The following is an 18,405-nucleotide window of genomic DNA, read 5'->3' on the forward strand; positions in this document are numbered from 1 at the left end:
TTGGGGATGCAAGCCTGAAACCTGAGGAATCAGATTCAGGTAATATTTGGAAACCTTCCACATAAAATACAACAGCTGCATCCCTGAGATTGATCAATTTTCTAACAGAAATGCCGAAGAGAAGGCCAGAGCTCTTGAGGTCAAACATAATGGGAAATCCAAAGCTTTCAAAATGGAAGAGGGTTAATCAAAGAACAAAAAAAAAAAAAAAAAAAAAAAAAAAAATCAGAGTTCATGGGAGAAGTAGGTGAGTATAATATCAATCTCGTTTGGAGAAAAACGGCTTTCTGAAAGAACAGAAGAGGGTTGGAGGAGTGGGTAACAGTGTTGATGCTTCAGAGAGACTGAAAACAAGTCTGGGGAGAGATCTGAATGCATTCATCTCTCGTAGGCATTTGTGGAAGCAAGAACTTTAATGATTTCCTACTTGTCTCATCCCTTGGCAGTAGACCTTCCTTAGGGAACATAATTTTATTCTACATAATGGAAAATGCACCTCCCCCAAGGGACAGAATTTCCCCTATCCCCTCTGACTGCCTTTCTAGAAGGGTGTGTCTAATTGGTATTCCTGCTTCCAACAGTCTTCTCGGGACTGCTGCAAGAGTAACTCTCTCTCTTGATCAGAAAAGTGATCACTAATGGCCATGTCTATTTCCACAGGTATTTCTGGGATTCACGGACTGCAAATGTCCTATTATAGACCTTCTGACATTTGTTGACCACCAGTTGTGTGCCATGCATTGGCTATTATTCCCATAGTTATTTCTTTATTTAATATTGACAGTATTACAAGTTGGACGTTATTGCAAATTATTGTTCTCCGTTTTTTGGAGTGGCATCCCAAGATTGTTTTATTCTCCTTGTAGTGGAAGGCAATATTTCTATTCTTTCAAAATTGAGAAAATGGCCCACTCTCAGATAAAGAGAGCAAAGAGTCAAAATCAGGAAAGCATCAGGACTAAAAAATAACAGGCCCTATCATTGTTCCTGTTAGTTAATCATTATTTGAATTATAAATTACAGGGAATTTCATCCACCTGTGATAAAATTGAGCTCTTTATGTAATACCATATTTTCTGAGAGTAAGGAATTTCTTGCTGTCAGTTTATCTGTACCAGTTAAAACTTTTCATTTGAAACTTGACATAGCGGTTTAACTGTCATCTCTTGCATCTGGTTTACAGAAATTGACAGTCTCTTCTTTGTTTTTAACCTATTTAGCTTAAGGGAGAAATATACTATCATTTATACTTAAATCCAACCTACAAAGCAAAAAAAAAAAAAAATCTACAAATCTGACAGGGTGTTTTTCACTCTGAAAATAAACAGGGTGTGCAATTTTTCATGGTTAGTAATTTCTATAATTGGGAAACTGTATGCTTCTGGTATAATTAATAAAGAGTTGGTTTATTCAGATCTTCTGAAAATCTAGCTTATGTTGCCCTCTTAATGGTAAACTGAAGGGGCTGTCATTAGCAATATTTCACAGTGGGTTGTGATTTAAATTTAATTTTCTTTTCTTTTCCAGCCCAGAGTTTCTTCCCTTTCATGATTTCGGAGTGTAATGAGAAGTAGTTTGAAGTAGAAGTGTAGCAGATGATGTCATAACCTTTGTCCCATGCAAGCCCTGAGTTGAAGAATGAATAGCAGAGTGACTGAAAAGTGATTAAATAGTGAATCAAGACCAGTGAAAAGTGCTGGTGGGTGGGCATCAGGGAAAAAGGAAAGGAAGGAGCAAAATTCAACCAGGAATTTTTCTTGGGGTTATAGTTACTACAGCTGGATAGCTAGTTTCAATGAGCTAAAATGGATCTTCAAGCAAAGTGGCTGAGCTCTTCTAGTAGAAAGTAGAAGCCAGGAAGGCCAGTGAGCAGAAAGCTGGACAGCCTTGCCTAAACCTCAAGAAGCAAGTATGTGAGCCCAAGGGAATGCTGGAGGGAGCCAGCTATGAGCAAGTTTGCAGAGCCTGGAAGGAGGTCTGACATGCTGAGTGTAGGTTCTAAAGAACAAGGGCAGCTTTGGCCGAATGAAGTTGAAATGCTCCCTGATAGGGTTCCAGAGCCTATGAGAATGAAGAGACACTTAGGGGATATCAGAGTTATGATATTTCCCACAAATGGCTGAAACCTTTTGCAAATAGTTAAATCGAATTTAAGTAAGTTCAACATACACTAAGCAGCTATTCTTGCCAGATATTGCGTGAATTATCAAAATACAAAGGGAGTGATGGCCCCTGTATAGCCACCCCCTACCCCCGAGCCTAATGAAGGAAAAAGGCTTGAAAATCATCAAACAAAGTATTAAGATGAAGCTGACATATGAACACAGGGTGTGGAATTGTCACTAAAACAGTCTGAGAGGGTGAAGGAAGGTGGCATAGAGCAGGGGCAAATAAGCTGGGCAGGAAGTGGATTTTGCCAGGTAAGGGCAGAAAGCATGACAATGCCTGGCGTGTTCTAGGCATGCTGGCAACATGGTAGCGGAGTGTAGGATGCATTGTATGGAGTATGTTGTACAAGTATGGAGGATGCACTAGACTAATAGCTGAGGACCAGTGCTACTGCAAGATACAAGAATGAGAGGCTGAGAGCCAAATACCTTTAATGAGAAAAGATGGGTCATAATTTGACATGGTGAGTGATAAGGGGCTTCGTGGTCTGCAGCAATTTGGAGGTGCTAATTAGGGAAGGTGCAAATAACCCCAGTGTTGAAGTACTACTGTCTATTTTTAAAGTTTCTCATACCTCTCATTTCATTATTTTTCTATTTTCCTCTTATTTCTTACATAGAGAGACATAGCAGCATTACTTCAATAACAGGAGTGCAGAAGGCCCTGGAGAGCCCGGCAGTCCCACCCAAGGCAGACGCCCCTAAATCTTTGTGTCTTTATAACAAACCCTGGAGGTGTGGTATGGAATGAATCATGTCCCCACTTCCCCCCTACCCCAGCCCCCTGTAAATTCATATGCTAAAGCCCTAACTCCAAGCATGACTGCAGTTGGAAATAGGGCCTAAATGGAGGTAACACAGGTTAAACAAGGTCATGAGGGTGGGGCCTTAACCTGATAGGATTGATGTCCTCATAAGAAGAGGGAGAAACACCAAGAATACTCCTCTCCTTCCTCCCTTCCCTCTGTGTGTAACAAAGAGGCCACGTGAGGACACAGCAAAAGTCTTCCCTACAAACCCAGAAGGGAGGTCTCACAAGAAACCAACCCTGAGAGCACCTTGATCTTGGACGGCCAGCCTCCAGAACTGGGAGAATATTCATTTCTTTTGTCTAAACCACCCTGTGTATGGTATTTTGTTCTACCAGCCTGAACTAAGACACTCTCATGGAAAGAACATGGCCTTTGGAACCAAATAGTTATGGGTTTAAATCCAAATTCTGCCCTTTATTAGTTGTATCTGTGCCTTACTTACTTTATTTTAAAATACAGACAATGGAGGATAGTATTGCTCCCTGATCATTTATTTATTTAGCAATTATTTATTGAGTACATTGGACATGCCAGGTACTAAACAAACAAAAATGCTGTGCTTTAAGGCTACAATAAAGATTAAAAACAGACATGGCCCTTTACCTCCTGGAGTTTATGATACAGAGAGGGATGGACAATAATGAATGAACCTCACAATTCATATTCATTTGTAATTATGATTGGCTTAAGCTTCTGCTAAAGATCTGTCTCACCACAGCTGTGCCTCATCTGGTAAATGCTTGTCCAGTTAAGGACAGTTCAGGTCCACTTCAGGACAGTTCTGAAGGGGCCATCTCAGCTTCACACCTCTTCGTGGAATTTGCTAAGTTCTTGTCACCTAGTTCAACTTCTCCATCTGCCTAATCCTGTTTCTTTCTCTTCTGCTCCAAAAGTGTTGACCACCAGAGCACTCCCCATTAAATTCCTGTGTGCTAATCTCTATCTCAGAATTTGCTTCCCGGGGACCTGACCTATAGGAATGGGTTTGTATGAAATAAATACAGACATGCTTTACCAGCAAGATTCTTCAGCCGAACCTGGGGAACGGGCTGTGGGCTCCATCCCTCATCTCTCTGCTCACAAACTATGAGCCAGCAGGCACAGAAACAGGATGGATGAGCAGGTGACAGGCTCATTGTCCTGATACTGACAGATCTTGTCTTGAGCCTTCAATAAGTCCAATGGTCAAATGTGCTGAGACACAGCCTGAATTTATAAAGATAAAAGCATCATTAGTACCTTTGCCTTAACCTATCCAGCACTTGAGAGTTAGTGAAAAGTCACAGCCATCAGCTGTCTCAGAAAAAGGCAGAGAGATAGGATAAATAGCCTAGAAATAGATCCTAGATAAGAAGAACTGAAAAGGAAAATGTTACTCAGTAAATACTTTTGGGAAAATAGTGTTAGAAAAATGAGTTAGTTGGGAAAAAAAGGAAAGTTATTCAATTCCTACTGTAATAAAAAGAAATAAAGAAGAAAGAAAGAAATAGATGTGAAATAGGAATACATTTTTTGAAAAACAGAAAACTGAAGAAGCATAGAAGATAGGGCGAGTTATTTATCACTAAGAATTAAATAATGAAATAATCAACAACAATACTCCATATATGTGTAAGTCTGTCAAATTATGACTGAAAAAGAAAAGAAAAACAAAAATTATAATAAATAATTACTACAAACAGGATAGAAAAAGGCTTCATGTAGAAAAATAACATAGAAATCAGTAAGAAAAATAGTAACAGTTAAATTTTAAATGGGAAAGAATATGAACAGTTCATAGGCAATAAAAAGTCTATTAAATGTACAAAATATTTATCATGAGTATCAATTAAGTTGTAACACTATGCCTATTTGTATCAATTTAGCAAATATATTTAAAGTGATCATCTATTGTTAACAATTGATTTGCTGGTGTGTTTGCCTCTCTCCCACTAAGCTCTGATTTCTTTGAGGGGAGGGACTTCATCTTATTTGTTATTGTTTCCCCAGGATGAGGCACAGTACACCTGGCACATAGGTTCTTCAGTTTGGGAGATAATTGGGTAATGAATTCATCAAGTTTGTTCTTGTCAGGTTAACAATACAGAGACAGTTGGTCTAAGTCCCCAGAGGTGTCAGTCTTATTCTTTCTAAATAAGCAAAAGATCCTTGAGATGTTTCTCACACAGCTAACTAGAATGTTGCTGATAATTTCAGACTCTGTGTACAACAAAATCCACTACCGTGTTTTGTTTGTCAAGTTTGTCAGCTCCTGTGAGAACTTCTACAAAGGGTCATAGTATGTGCACGAGACCAAGGTAAGAGAACTCCAGGGTAAGTCATGTCATAGTGTTATCATGATCTTTCTTATTATTGCAGTTTTTAGAAATAAGAGCCTCTTACCCCAGGAACAATTGCGGTCTGTCTTATAAGAGGTCACCCAGAAAACAATACACAGTAAAAACAAAACATAAAATATAGAAAGCCTTCCACAGAGGTGAGAGGTGATTTTTTCACACTTTTTTTTCTCACCTGATAAGTGATAGGGCACACTGTTAAACCTCCTTTGAAGGGTGTTTCACATCATCCTGATTTAAACACAATGTTACCTAGATTTCAGTCTCGAAGGCAGAGTAGCTCTGAACTACTCTATCAAAAAAACAAGAAAAAAAAAAAAAAGCTGAACGTAGTGCAATAATAGTTCAAAAGAAGACTTTATTTTAAAGTAAAAGATACTCATCACAGAAACAATAGCTAGAATTTAGGTACAGCCTGTTCTGTGCCAGAAAGTACCACAAACCCATGATATAGGTCACCTCACATCCACCATGCAGGGATGGTTGTTACTGGGGAAACTGAGGCTCAGTCTTAGCAAATGAAAGTTAGACCTAGGAGAACAGATGTGTAGGTTCATTTAGCAATGTGATTGAGTCTCATAGATTTCAAGCTGAACCAGAGCCAGATACAGAAGACTACACACTATTATTACATTTATATAGAGTTGAAAAGCTGGCAACACTAATACATTCTCACAGAAGTCAGGGGAGTAGTTACTTTTGTGTGTGGGGTTTTACTCTGAGGGGGTATCAGGGAACCTTCTAGATGACTGGAAATGTTTTATATCTTGGCATGGACAGGAGTTCAGAAGTATGTACATATGCTAAAAACTCATCCAGCCGCACAAATATTTTTGCCCTTTTCTGTACATAAGTTATATCTCAATTAAAAAGTTAAAAAGTAAAAAAAGGGGAGAAGGAATTAGAATTCAGCTCTTTAGTTCCAAAGTCCTTCTCTTTCCACTACACACTCTTTCTGAGATCAGTTTCAAATGTTTACGTTTAACAAAGACTCTCACCTGTGTTCCTAGGATAGGGCACAGAAAAATCTATTGCAAGTAAGTTTATATGGCAGAAATTGCAGAGTTTAGAAATGGCTATGAGAGGATGATATAGTAGCTGGGATTAGCTTATAAAGAGTTTTGTGAGCCTTGTTAAAGGAAAGGGTTTTATTTATATGGGGAAGCACTGAGGAATTTTATATGACAAATTTTATGATCACATTTGGTATTTTGGGTGAAATGAATTAAAGAGAATGCATGGGTGGAGGAAAGACCTGGGAACGGAGGGAGAGTTAGAAAGCTATTGTCATCATCTCTGTAAAGGTGAGTAGATCTTGGACTAAGAGTTATGGCAGTGTGGTTGTAAAAGACATGAAGATCTGTTGGGTGGATGCTGTGATCAATTGGACGTGGGCTATGAGCAGCAGAGAGGAGCTGCCTGAAGTGGCTATATGGCCTTATCTCTAATGAAGGGGACCCCATTTAACCACCAGGGAAACAGGGACAAAGTGGATTCCTCTGAGGAGAGTCTAATGCTAGGTAGGCTGTCAGGGTTCTAGCCAAGTAATTTGGGATTCAGGGAAAGGTCTTAGTCCTTGTAAAGAGCAAAAGTGCCCTTTGAGCTGAACTGCAAACCTAAAAGTTCGTAAGTTGATGTCCTGATCTTCAGTAGCTGAGGATGTGACTGTATTTGAAGAGAGGGTCTTTAAAGAAGTAATTGGGTTAAAATGAGGTCATTTGGGTGGGCCCCAATCCAATGCTACTGGTTTCTTTATGAGAAAAGGAAGTTTGTAGACATGCATTGCGAGAAGACCACATGAGGAAACAGGGAGGAGACCACGTCTAAAAGCCAGGAAGAAAGGATTCAGAAGAAACCAAACCCACCAATACCATGATCTTGGACTTCCCGCCTCTAACTGTAAGAATATAAATATTCTACTGTTTAAGCCACCCAGTCTATGATACTTTGTAATGGTGGCCTTAACAAACTAATGCAAGTCATCTGGACTTGAGCCCATTCAAATCGGAGAGGGCACAGTCCATGGGGGGCTGAAGCCTACATCACAACTCAGAAAGCAGACAGGACCACCAGGGCCCCTCAGATAGAGAGCTTCTAGTCAAGAACTAGTTCCAAAGTCCATCTACACGTGGGGGTAGGGCTTCTAATGTTCTTCCCGTTTTAGTTCTCATTGGCTCAAAGACTGGGCAGAGCAGACCCACAGGTGGATTGAAAGGTAACAACTGTAATTCTGACGATATGGAGAGTTAGAAGCAAGCCGGGGCTGACTAACCATTTCAATTTCAAAAAAATCAACTTTAAGCAAAGAGAAATGTTGAGTCTAGTCTGAATAAGACATTTGTTTATACTTGCACATGCCTTGGGTATTAGAAAACTTAAAAAGTAAATATATGTACACGGACATGTTTAGTCCACATACTCTATACCCCACTTACTCTGTTGCTATCCTCGCTTTGTGGGGTTCTTGCAGCTTCCTCCTAACTGGTCTGTCTGTCTCACTATCACCCTCCAAAACTGAAGGTCAAGAGCAGATCATTGGAGGCATAAATCACCATGCCTTTCTCATTTGTCTGTATAAGTTTGTCAAGGAATGGAATCACCTAGAAATCTTTCTTGATTCCTTGTCTGTAAGTATACTTATGATTCCCCCTTTGCAATTGCTCCCACACAGCCTTTCTTTCTACATTTTTCCATATCCTAGTCCTGGTTCTTGTCAGATTCTGCCTCCACTACTGCAGTCGCCTCCTTACTGTTCTGCTTACCTCCTGGCTCTGCCGCACCACAGAAATCTGTCCTACACAAAACCTTTGAGATATGTCACTTTGACCACAATGCCATTTTTATACTTGTTAGTCTTCAACTGCTTAAAGCAACCAATTCAAGCATTCCTTAGTCTCATGTTGAAGACTTTGGGAATCTGGTTTTCCAACATTTTCAGGCTTAGTTATTACCAGCCTAGCGTGAATCACCGTGGTTTCATGCACTGACTTCCACTGAGCCCATGGTGCCTGAGCCTGTGCTTAGCTCCCTTAGCTCCCACCTTTCCCATTATAATTCAAGAACAGCTCAAACCTCGGACATTTTTGCTCTTTCTTCTAGTATGACAGGCCTTCCCTGCCTCCCCATCTTTCAAGGCCAACCCAAATTTGTACTCATCTTTGAAGTCTTTCCTAACTAGCCTGGCATTCCATCCTTTATAACAGGTAGCTGTGGGGCCCTTAGATTCCGGCTGTTGTCTGAGCACTCAGATAGCAATAGCTGCTCCTTCTCAGGATGATGTGCCCCTCTCATCTTTGACTTCTATTGCAGTGAGTGGCCCCAGATTGTGTATTCATAGTGTGATTTCTCAGGATATGTCTTCTGTTTTGAATTGCCAATTACATTTCTATAATTTAATTTTAAAGAATTTTTTAATTTTTTGCCTGCGACTGTGGCATTTGGAAGTTCCTGGGCCAGGGATCAAACTGCGCTACAGCAGCAACTCAAACCTCCGCAGTGACAACGCCAGATCCTTATTCCATTGCACCATAAGGGACTCCTACATTTCTATGATTTACCACGTTTAAAAAAAAAAAACAAACTTCTTTTTCCTGGCCAGATTGTAAAGATTTTTCCTCCAAAGGATCTAGTTTAATATGAAGGAGGAGAGGAATACACTATTGTGTACTGGACAGTGAGGTGCTACTTTTGCCATTGCTTCTCATAGTGTGATAGTCTAGCAGTCCATTTTATGGGACACACAAAACCCATATTTTATAGATACTCTTGCTTAGGATAAGGCTAGAGAACGCCCATTTAAGTTTGATTTGATTCATAAAAAACATCAAATAACAATGGTTTTAAAGTGATAGTCATTCATGGCAACACTGTGGAGGCAGTCCTGAAACAGTGTTAGATAATATTGCGTTTATTTCTCACAACAACCTCATGAATTAGAAATGAAAGTCCAGAGAAACATTGAAGCTTATCCAAGTTAGAAAGCTAATAGGTCATGAAGCAAGATTTAAGTGGAGGTGCCTAGGTCTCTGCAAGTTTCTGCATTTCCCATGTTGCCCTTTTGATGAGGAAGATTGAGTTTAATTACTTGTGTGTGTCTGACGTGTTCTTATACCTCACCTCATCACCTCAAAAAGATTTACTTTCTAGATTAAATCTTTTGCCTCCAGAATGAATCTGGTGTGTTTCTAAACACATTTATGAAACATACAGGGAACAGGACCTGATTTCCTGCCTGGCTGAGTGAAACATTAATTCCATCTTGGCGCCTCATCCTACAGCTGTAATAAGGGCCGTTATGCCCAAATAGGCCCTTAAACGGAAGACCTGCTGAGCAGAGACCCACTTTCCCAGCCCTGCTCCGCAGCGTCAGCTTCTCTGCCAACTGACCAGGAGGAAGCAGCAGCAGGGGAGGAGGGCCTGCAGGTAGGTGGGGACGGGATCACTTTGAAAGCCTCAAAGCCCTAACTGCGAAGCAGCAGCTGCTCCTTGTTTTTCTAACATCTGTCCCATCTGTGCCCTTGCGCACCTGACCCTCCAGAGGCTCGGGGTAGCTCAACGTGGATGTGACAAGGGAGCATTTCTGGAGGCTGGCTGGTGAGTGGATGTGAGCTTACTTACTATCCAGAAAGTTTCTTCTACTGGGAAGAGGGCAGTTGGGGCTCTTGAGGAGGATGTCTATCGCTTCCTTCATTTTGCTCGCATATACAGCTTTGATGGACCGAGTGGGGATTTGCAGCATCACCCAAATGGGACTGCACGTCATGAAGATGTTATTTCACCAGACAGAGGTATCCTAGCGCTCACTTTCTAAGTGTAACCTCCAGGGAAGGCGCAGGCTTCGATCCGGAGAGAAGTAAGGATGCAGCACTCAGTACACGGGTGCTTGCTGCACAAGTCGTCAGGGCGTATTCCTTATTTCTGGGTCCCTCACCAACACTGTGCGTCTGGAGACTTAGGGACCTTACTTTTACCCAGTTATTTCCTCCTTGTATTCAGAACCGTGGCTGGAACCTAGCAGGCATGAAATACATACTTATGAATGAATGAACTTTAAAGAGGAAAAATGAAGGAGCCGGCAGGTTCGTTCGGTTCGGAGGCAGGCTTGGAGGGAGGGGCTTAAACTTGTACGGAGCCACCCAGAGAAGCGCGAGTCCTCAGGCCCCGAGCGCGCCTGCGCCTTCCAAGACGGCCACGCCCCCTTCCAGGGCTCGCGCTCCGTGAAGTCCGCCCACTCTGGTTACCGGGTTGTGGGTGGTGTCAGGACGGTGCAGGCGCAATGAGCGGCGGAAGTAGTTACTGGGAAGTAAGCAAGCGGCAGTTTCCTCTGGCGTAAGGCTCCTCCTCCCGCCGCGGGTTGCTCCTCTGCACGTGTGCCCGGGCCCCGCCCCACACTGCCAGTGCTTTGGCCGCTTGGGCGCCTCCTCCCGCGCAGAGATGGCGCACGACCCCGCAGGTACGGGGTGGGAGGCGGGGGTTGCCGAGCCGCGGCTGGCGTGTGGCGGGCTGGGGGCGGGGGTCGAGCTGGGGGAGGCGCGGCGCCCCGGCGGCCCCGCCCCGCCGCGCCCGGGCGCCGGGCTCCGCGGCCCTAGGGCTATGGTTCGGGGAGCGGCGCTGTTTGGCGTCGGTCCTCTTTTCCGATTGTAGCTTGCAGATAGTTTTCTTCTGGGCACCTGTCCTCTTTTCGCCCATTTCAAGTATCTGTAGTCCAACTTAACATCATTGATCGGAGCGAGTGCCAGCTTGTTTGGAAAACGCCCCCCAAGCCCCGCTCTTTGTGAGTTTGACTTTCGTGCGTACCCCTAGGGCAGTTTGTATCCGCGTTGTCTGCCCCGCGGCATCTCAGTTTAGAGGGTACCCAGAGCTGCGTGTCTAGAGGGAATGGTGATTAGCTTTAGATCATTCCCTTCACTCTGGATGTGAAAAGTCCAGCCAGTGGGAGGAGGAATGACCTCAAACATTTGGAGACTCAGAAATGACAATCACTTTAGGGAGCTCAAGGAGAAGGAGATAATCGTGTAGCTGACGAGGCTCGTGGCTGATTGCTGGTGCGGCAGAGTCTGCATAGAACTCAGTCCATTTCCAGTGCATTTCCCGTCTGGGTGGTAGACCATGCCGCCTTTACGTCTTTATGGATGAAACAGATACTTGTTGCGTGCACACGTTATGTCCTTCCTGTTCTAGGCCCTAGGAGTCTGGTATATAGGGCAAAGGATCCCTGCTCTATCTAGATCTTGTATTCTAGTTGTAGAAGAAAGAAGACCACCCACAGTACTTTTATAGATTGTGATAAACATTATGAAGAAAATAAGCAGTGACATAGGTAGATGGTCAAGAAATGGTTAAGAAAGGACGACTTAAGGTGGGATGGTCAGTGAAGAACTCTAGGAGGAAGTGTCAAGTGAATTGGAATCTGAAGGACTATGGGAAGCAGTCCTATAGAGGTAATGGAAAAGCATACAGCTGGGCGGAGGTGCAAATGCTTAAACGATGTGATTGAATCATTTCTATCAGAGTGGAGGAGATCCATAAGGAGAGATGTTGGGAACGTACACAGAACCTAGATGCTGCACGGCCTAAAGGCCGTATTGGAAAGCATTAGGATTTTTCCTGATGTTATCAAAGGCCTCTGGAGGCTTTTAAAGAAGGTGGTGCCGTAATATGATTTATACCTTTCCAGCCCCCTCAGCAGTTGGTAGCATTGTGGAGCGGGTTTGAGCAGAAGATTAGGAGTGGTAGCAGTAGCCCAAACAAACCCATTGGTATATAGGTCTGGGTTGTTATTAGGAAAAAAATGGAAAGAAATATGAAGCATCAGGAGATGTTTTGGAGGAGAAATTAACAGGACTTGCTGTTGGTTGAATAAGGGTGGTGAGGGAGAGAAGCCTGAAGGGTAATTCCTAGGCTAGTTACTTCAGGTGGGTGGCCTGTGATGGTCAAATCTAACATGATGATCACTGGAAACTTCAATAAAAGCAGGGATGGAAACAAGATTGAAATGGAAAGTAAGAAAGTAGAGTCCGCCAGTAGGAAGATTCAAAAAATTTTTTTGTTTGTTTTAAATTCCAGAATACAAATGTATTGATGTCAGCTGCTTTTTTTTTTTTTAACTTTGTTTTCATTTGGTTCATGCTTTGATATTTCTTTTGCTTTTCACAGTCCACAGTGGTATATGCCCATACCAAGTAGAAGTATTTCCAAGTAGATGAATAGATAGTTAGGCCAAATGAAATTTGTGTAGTAAAATCTGTTTCTCCTTGGTTTGTGTTAGATTTTTAAAAATATTTGTACAGGAGTTCCTGTCGTGGCGCAGTGGTTAACAAATCTGACTGGGAACCATGAGGTTGTGGGTTCGATCCCTGCCCTTGCTCAGTGGGTTAAGGATCCTGCGTTGCCGTGAGCTGTGGTGTAGGTCCCAGACGCGGCTCGGATCCCGCGTTGCTGTGGCTCTGGCGTAGGCCGGCGGCTACAGCTCTGATTAGACCCCTAGCCTGGGAACATCCATATGCCTCGGGAGCGGCCCAAGAAATGACAAAAAGACAAAAAAAAAAAAAATTTGTACAAGTTTGGTCTTCATTTGGCAGCAGCTTTTAACTAGCTTTGTAGGGTCTATTTTTCTTAAGAAACTTTGCATTACTTTTGTATGTAGTTGTATTGAAATAATTTTCTGTTTTGTTAATGTAGAAGTAATAACAGCGCTCCTTGTAAGCTTATCAGCCATAATTTTATCACTATTTTACCTGACAATTTGAATGTAGAGAGAAAGAGCTGGAGAGTCCAACAAAACACACAGGAAAAGTGTCTGAAGAGAGAGATAAATTATGAAAAAGAAAAAAATGAGGGAGTTCCCATTGTGGCTCAGTGGTAACATACCCAACTAGTATTCATGAGGACACAGGTTTGATCCCTGCCCTTGCTCAGTGGGTTAAGGATCAGGTGTTGCCGTGAGCTGTGGTAGGTTGCTGTGGTTGTAGGCCAGCAGCTGTAGCTCCAACTTGACCTTTAGTCTGAAAACCTCCATATACCGAAGGTGCAGCCCCAAGAAGCAAAAGCAAAGAAAATGCTAGATATTCAGACATGCTTTGTCCAGGGCTCTGAGGGTTTAAAATAGTCCCTGGGCAGTTTGGAGACTCACTGCTCTGAATTTCCCCAAGTTTATTGACATGTTCTTCAGCTTTGTTTTCTTATCAGCCTCATCTCCTTGTTCCCAGGGGAGTTCTTCCTATATCTCTATCCATAAGTGAGACCTTTGACCACCTAGTAGTGATTCAGGAATATATAGTATAGTTCATTCTCCTATAAAAGGACTTAAGTGATTAGTCTTAGTCCAGGTTATAATGTTACCAATTTATCACCCTTTCTGCAAGTATTGTATATATTTTAAAAATCGAGTCAAACTTTGGTTGAAAATTTAAAGGTTGTTTATTTTGAATGGATAACCCATGATCACCTGTAAAGAAACAATATTAAAAAAGTGGTGCCTGTTGGTAGTTTCTGTTGCATCTCAGGGTGTTAAGAACCCAACTAGTATCCATGAGGATGTGGCTTCAATCCCTGGCCTCGCTCAGTGAGTTAAGGATCCAATGTTGCCATGAGCTGTGGCTTAGGTCGCAGATGAGGCTTGGATCCAGGATCCAGTGTTGCTGTGGCTGTGGTGTAGGCTGGCAGCTGCAGCTCCAGTTAGACCCCTCACCTGGGAGTTTCCGTATGCCACATGTGCATCTCTAAAAAGGAGAAAAGCGGGGGGGGGTGCTTGTTAAAGTAGAATTTATAAAATAGAAAAACTATTGCTTATGCTAATACAAAGTGAATATATGTTGAAGATTTTCTTCAGCTCATTAATTAGCGAGGGAACCAGTAAAATGTAAAAAAAAAAAATCCTCCAAAGGTCATTTGAGAAGATAGATACTTAGAAAATCTCAGGGTTGCTGGCTGAGGTATAGACTGATCCTTTTCATCTACTGTTAACTCTTGGAATGGGGTATGTAGGCAGTCTCCCCCCACCCCTTAGTGTGGATTCACAGCAGGGGGGGCAGCATGAGAGAAGTTGCTTGCCCGCCTATCTCCCTTATTGGTGTTTTCTGCAGAAATCTGTTGAGGGGAGAAGGTCAGCTAGTGTGATAGGGCTCAGGGGATGGGAAATGGGGTCAAGAATTACATGACTTCCATGAGTGACTGTTTAAGGGGTGAATCCTGGGAGGATGGCATTATGGCAGCTCTTGGAACCCTTGGGTTGCAGGGATTGTTCTATTGGTTCCTGTGGATGGAGCTATAGGTGTATAAGCACATGCAGTCACTGGAAAATTCTACGTTTCAAGTTAGACATCCAAATAGATTGGAAGAACCCTATTTTTTTCCTTCTGAGCATTTGTGATTAATATGTAAAAAAAATTACTATGTAGTTGATTAGAAACTTTTAAATTTGGAGTTCCCGTCGTGGCGCAGTGGTTAACGAATCCGACTAGGAACCACGAGGTTGCGGGTTCGGTCCCTGCCCTTGCTCAGTGGGTTAACGATCCGGCGTTGCCGTGAGCTGTGGTGTAGGTTGCAGACGCGGCTCGGATCCCGCGTTGCTGTGGCTCTGGCGTAGGCCAGTGGCTACAGCTCCGATTCGACCCCTAGCCTGGGAACCTCCATATGCCGCGGGAGCGGCCCAAGAAATAGCAACAACAACAACAAAAGACAAAAAAAAAAAAAAAGAAACTTTAAAATTTTATTATTGCTTCTATATTTTTACAGTATTCTGTTAGTTATACTCGTAGTTAAGATCTAAAAATCTGACTTCCATGTTTGATCTATTTCTAAGCTCAAAACATATTTGAACTAGAAAATACATTTAGTCTCATTAGAGTAATTTAACAACCCTTTAATAAGTTGTCCTCTGAAATTTGCAAAAATTTGCAAAAGAAAAAGAAGTGTTGAGGTTGGGGAGGAGTGTGTGCTGGGGCCTGGTGGGGTTGGGGCTGGGGTCATGAATTGTGTTTCTTAAGCCAGGTCATGGAGTTTGAATTTTATCCAAGAACAACAGGAAGACATTGCAGGTGTTTAGGCAAGGGAGTGACAGGCAGAACTTTCCTTCATTGTGTGTTACCTGACTTTTCATGAGATGGGGGAGTGTGATCTCAGCTGAACTGTCTGTCTGCATTGGGGAAGCCTTCTCTCCTGGGTGGTTTTCATTTTGACTACCCTGCCAAGGTCCTGTCCCATTTCTTTGTTTTTCCTCTCTTGTAATTAATAAGTCATCTATGGGGAGACTTTTAAAGACTATGCAAATATTAATTTCTCATCAGAAATTCCCTTTGCTTTGGCATCCATTGATGATTTTTGCCTGATTCAGTCTTTCCTGTGATGGTTGCAAAATGATGATTTTTCTGCCTCCAGCACTATCTCCACATTTATTAGGTGGTCATTGACATTTTGCTGTAAGAAACCACTTTGTTTCTTATTTATTTATAGATATATTATTGTATGAATTCATGAATTTTTATTTTTTTCAATGGTTTATAGTTTTTACTGTATGTAGTTCTTTTGGTGCTCACATCTTCCCAGATTTGGCCAGGGAGAGCATCTAGGTCCTTCTGATGTCCTCCCAGCACTTTTTGAGTGTTTCCCTTTTTTTTTACTCACACAAGATACCCCTGGCCCATTCATAGAATTACTCATTTCTCTAGCATACCCAGGTTCCTTTATTTGCCCATGGTATTGGAGAACAAGATTCGGGCACCTGGGTACCACTTGGGTGTTTTTTGTGGGAGCGGTTTACAGAGTACTCTTAGCAAAAACCTGGCACGGAGTGAGGGAAACAGGAGCGAGAGGGGAGGGGGCTGAGCAAGGGTATATAGTTTCAGGGAAAGGTCTGTGCAGCTACTGGGCGCCTCAGAGTGCACAGTTTCTCCTGCTTTGGAGGTGAGGGACCTGGCCTTCATGACACCGTGAGCCCTTGCCCTTTGCAGGAGTCAGGAGATGGGGCACTGGGCAGGAAAACTGCCAAGTGCTACACCCACTCCCCACCTCTGCCCCTAAGCCATAGAGGCTTGCAGTGCAGATGGTTTAGCATTCTCCCCATGTGGAGGCGCCAGCTCCATCCTAAAATAACATCCTAATCTGTTAGAAACCTTATTTTGGGTAGTGAGAGTTTGCATGAGGTAGTAGGTTAGATCAGGTAGGAAGGGATAGCCTGGCATGAATACATAAATACATACAGATGTATGTACCATATCCAGGTGTAAAGTATCATGGGGTCGTGGTGAAAGAGTTTGAGTATCATTGGTCTAAGATAAACATAACATCTGCCAAACTGTGCTTTGTTTTCTTGCTTTTAGGCCATTTGACAGGCTGTTCCTTCGTTTTGGAATTTTTCCTTTCTGCCCCCATCCCCAACCTGTCTAATTCTTGTTTGTTTTTGACACTTCACTTGAAAATCAGTTTCAGAGGAGGCTTTCCCTGATGATCACTGCCTTTCAATCTTTCACAAAAAAAATTTTTTTTAATACTTGAAGTTTTTAAAAACTACCGATATATCTGATAACCTGGGTATAGAGTTTCTTCCGTTCTAGGTCTAGAGTTTTTTGCTTGAGAAATAAAGTGAAACCTACTTTATTTATGTGCCTCTATGTATCAGGTACTTTGAGACATGAAGAAAAACCCAATGTGAAAAGGGAAATATTTACTTGCATAGTGGATAGTAAACGTTTTTCATATGATTCCATCTTTTATACTAACTTTATGAGAGACTGGATGGTTAGAAAGGAGAGGCCAATTAGTTACATCTAGTCAGTAAGAGGATGCCCACCCACCCCGGGGAGGAAACAGAACCAAGCCGAACTCGGGAGTAAGTAGCACTGGCTTGTCTCAGACTCTGCCATTAATCTCAGGCCCGTAAAGTGTTCTGCCTGGCAGAATTTGAGATTTGAGGATAGGGGCAGGGAGAGTAAGATGCATCTGGAGTCAAGGCTGCTTCAAGCTTTAAACTTTTGTGTTTTTAAAGACTTGCAGTTGGCCTCAAGGGGTTCTTGACTCAGTACAGAAAGTTCAGGTTGCATTGACTGGATTAGTATGGTTATTTATCCATGGGGTGTTAATAGCATATTTGTAGAACTCTCTAGGTGTATAGATGTCAAAAATGCAGAAACTGTTACCTTAGACTTGATGTAGGTGGGCCACACAAAACATGCCCAGTTAAGAATGTTGATTCCCAAATTAAGCTTCTCCTCCACCATCCCCCACTCTGCTTTTACATTTTTAAGTAAGGCGGTGGAGGGAAACAGTCTTTTAGAACAGGGCATTTACTGTCCTGCATTGTGTTTTTGCTACAGAACTGTTACTGGGAGCTTTTACAGATTACATGTTAATTTACTAAGCATGATTAATTGAAATACAGTTTTAAATGTTTATACTGCTGAATAAAGAACATCCTTGTATATACAACCCTTGGCGTGGTGATTAGTACATCATAGGTGCGTAATAAATATTTGTTAACAGAATGAATCTCGAATGAATATATTTGTTCAAATATTTATTAATATAATGATTATCAAATACTGAAATTTTAAAATATACATATCATTAAATATTTTTATTTCATATTTACCATATGCTAGGAATTGGAGTTCTGGAGGTTAATGAGACATGGTCTCAGACCTCATTAAACTTAAGTTTCATGCAGTGGTTCTTAGTCTAGAATCTAATATTAGAGTTACTTGGGGAACTTTTAAAGATACCAATGCCTGGGTGTTACCCCAGCGTCTCTGATTTAACTTGTATGGTATGGAGCCCAGACAACAGAATTTTAAAAAACCCTCTCAGGTGGTTGTTAGATGCAGCCTGAACTGAGAAGTTCTGGTACCAAAAGCTGTCTTAGTCTGCTTGGGCTGCCGTAATAACGTACCATAGACTAGGTGGCTTAAACACCTTAAACATTTATTTCTCACAGTTGGGAGGCTGAGAAGTCCAAGATCAAGGTGCCAGCTGATTTGCTTGCTGGTTCTTCCCCTTCTTTATAAGGCTACCTATAAGATTAGGTAACTACCCGTATGATCTTATTAACCTTAATCACCTTGTCAACCACAGTCATTTTGGGTCTAGGGCTTCCAC

General features: G+C 42.2%; 1 protein-coding gene across 6 annotated transcripts in view; it reads left to right on the forward strand.

Moving 5' to 3' along the window:
* CMC1 (C-X9-C motif containing 1) overlaps positions 1-18,405 on the forward strand; it is a 138,591-nt gene that overhangs the window by 48,248 nt on the left and 71,938 nt on the right. For 4 of the 6 annotated variants that reach the window (XM_084987399.1, XM_084987398.1, XM_084987397.1 and 1 more), the window contains exon 1: positions 10,591-10,768. Coding sequence is in view for 1 of the 6 variants with exons in the window: in XM_084987397.1 (XP_084843523.1) it covers positions 10,750-10,768 (19 nt within the window). In the remaining 5 variants the exon portion in view is untranslated. Of the gene's footprint in view, positions 1-108; positions 248-5,176; positions 5,278-7,904; positions 7,944-9,525; positions 9,739-10,590; positions 10,769-10,864; positions 11,090-18,405 lie in introns of those variants that run through there. The other 2 variants (XM_084987400.1, XM_021071491.2) reach the window with 2 other exon arrangements.

Source organism: Sus scrofa, chromosome 13 (genome assembly GCF_054392235.1).
Source record: "Sus scrofa isolate SSC_HxYL_T2T_F1_AM1 chromosome 13, Sscrofa_HxYL_maternal_Yorkshire_Landrace_v2.0, whole genome shotgun sequence".
Classification (NCBI taxonomy): domain Eukaryota; kingdom Metazoa; phylum Chordata; class Mammalia; order Artiodactyla; family Suidae; genus Sus; species Sus scrofa.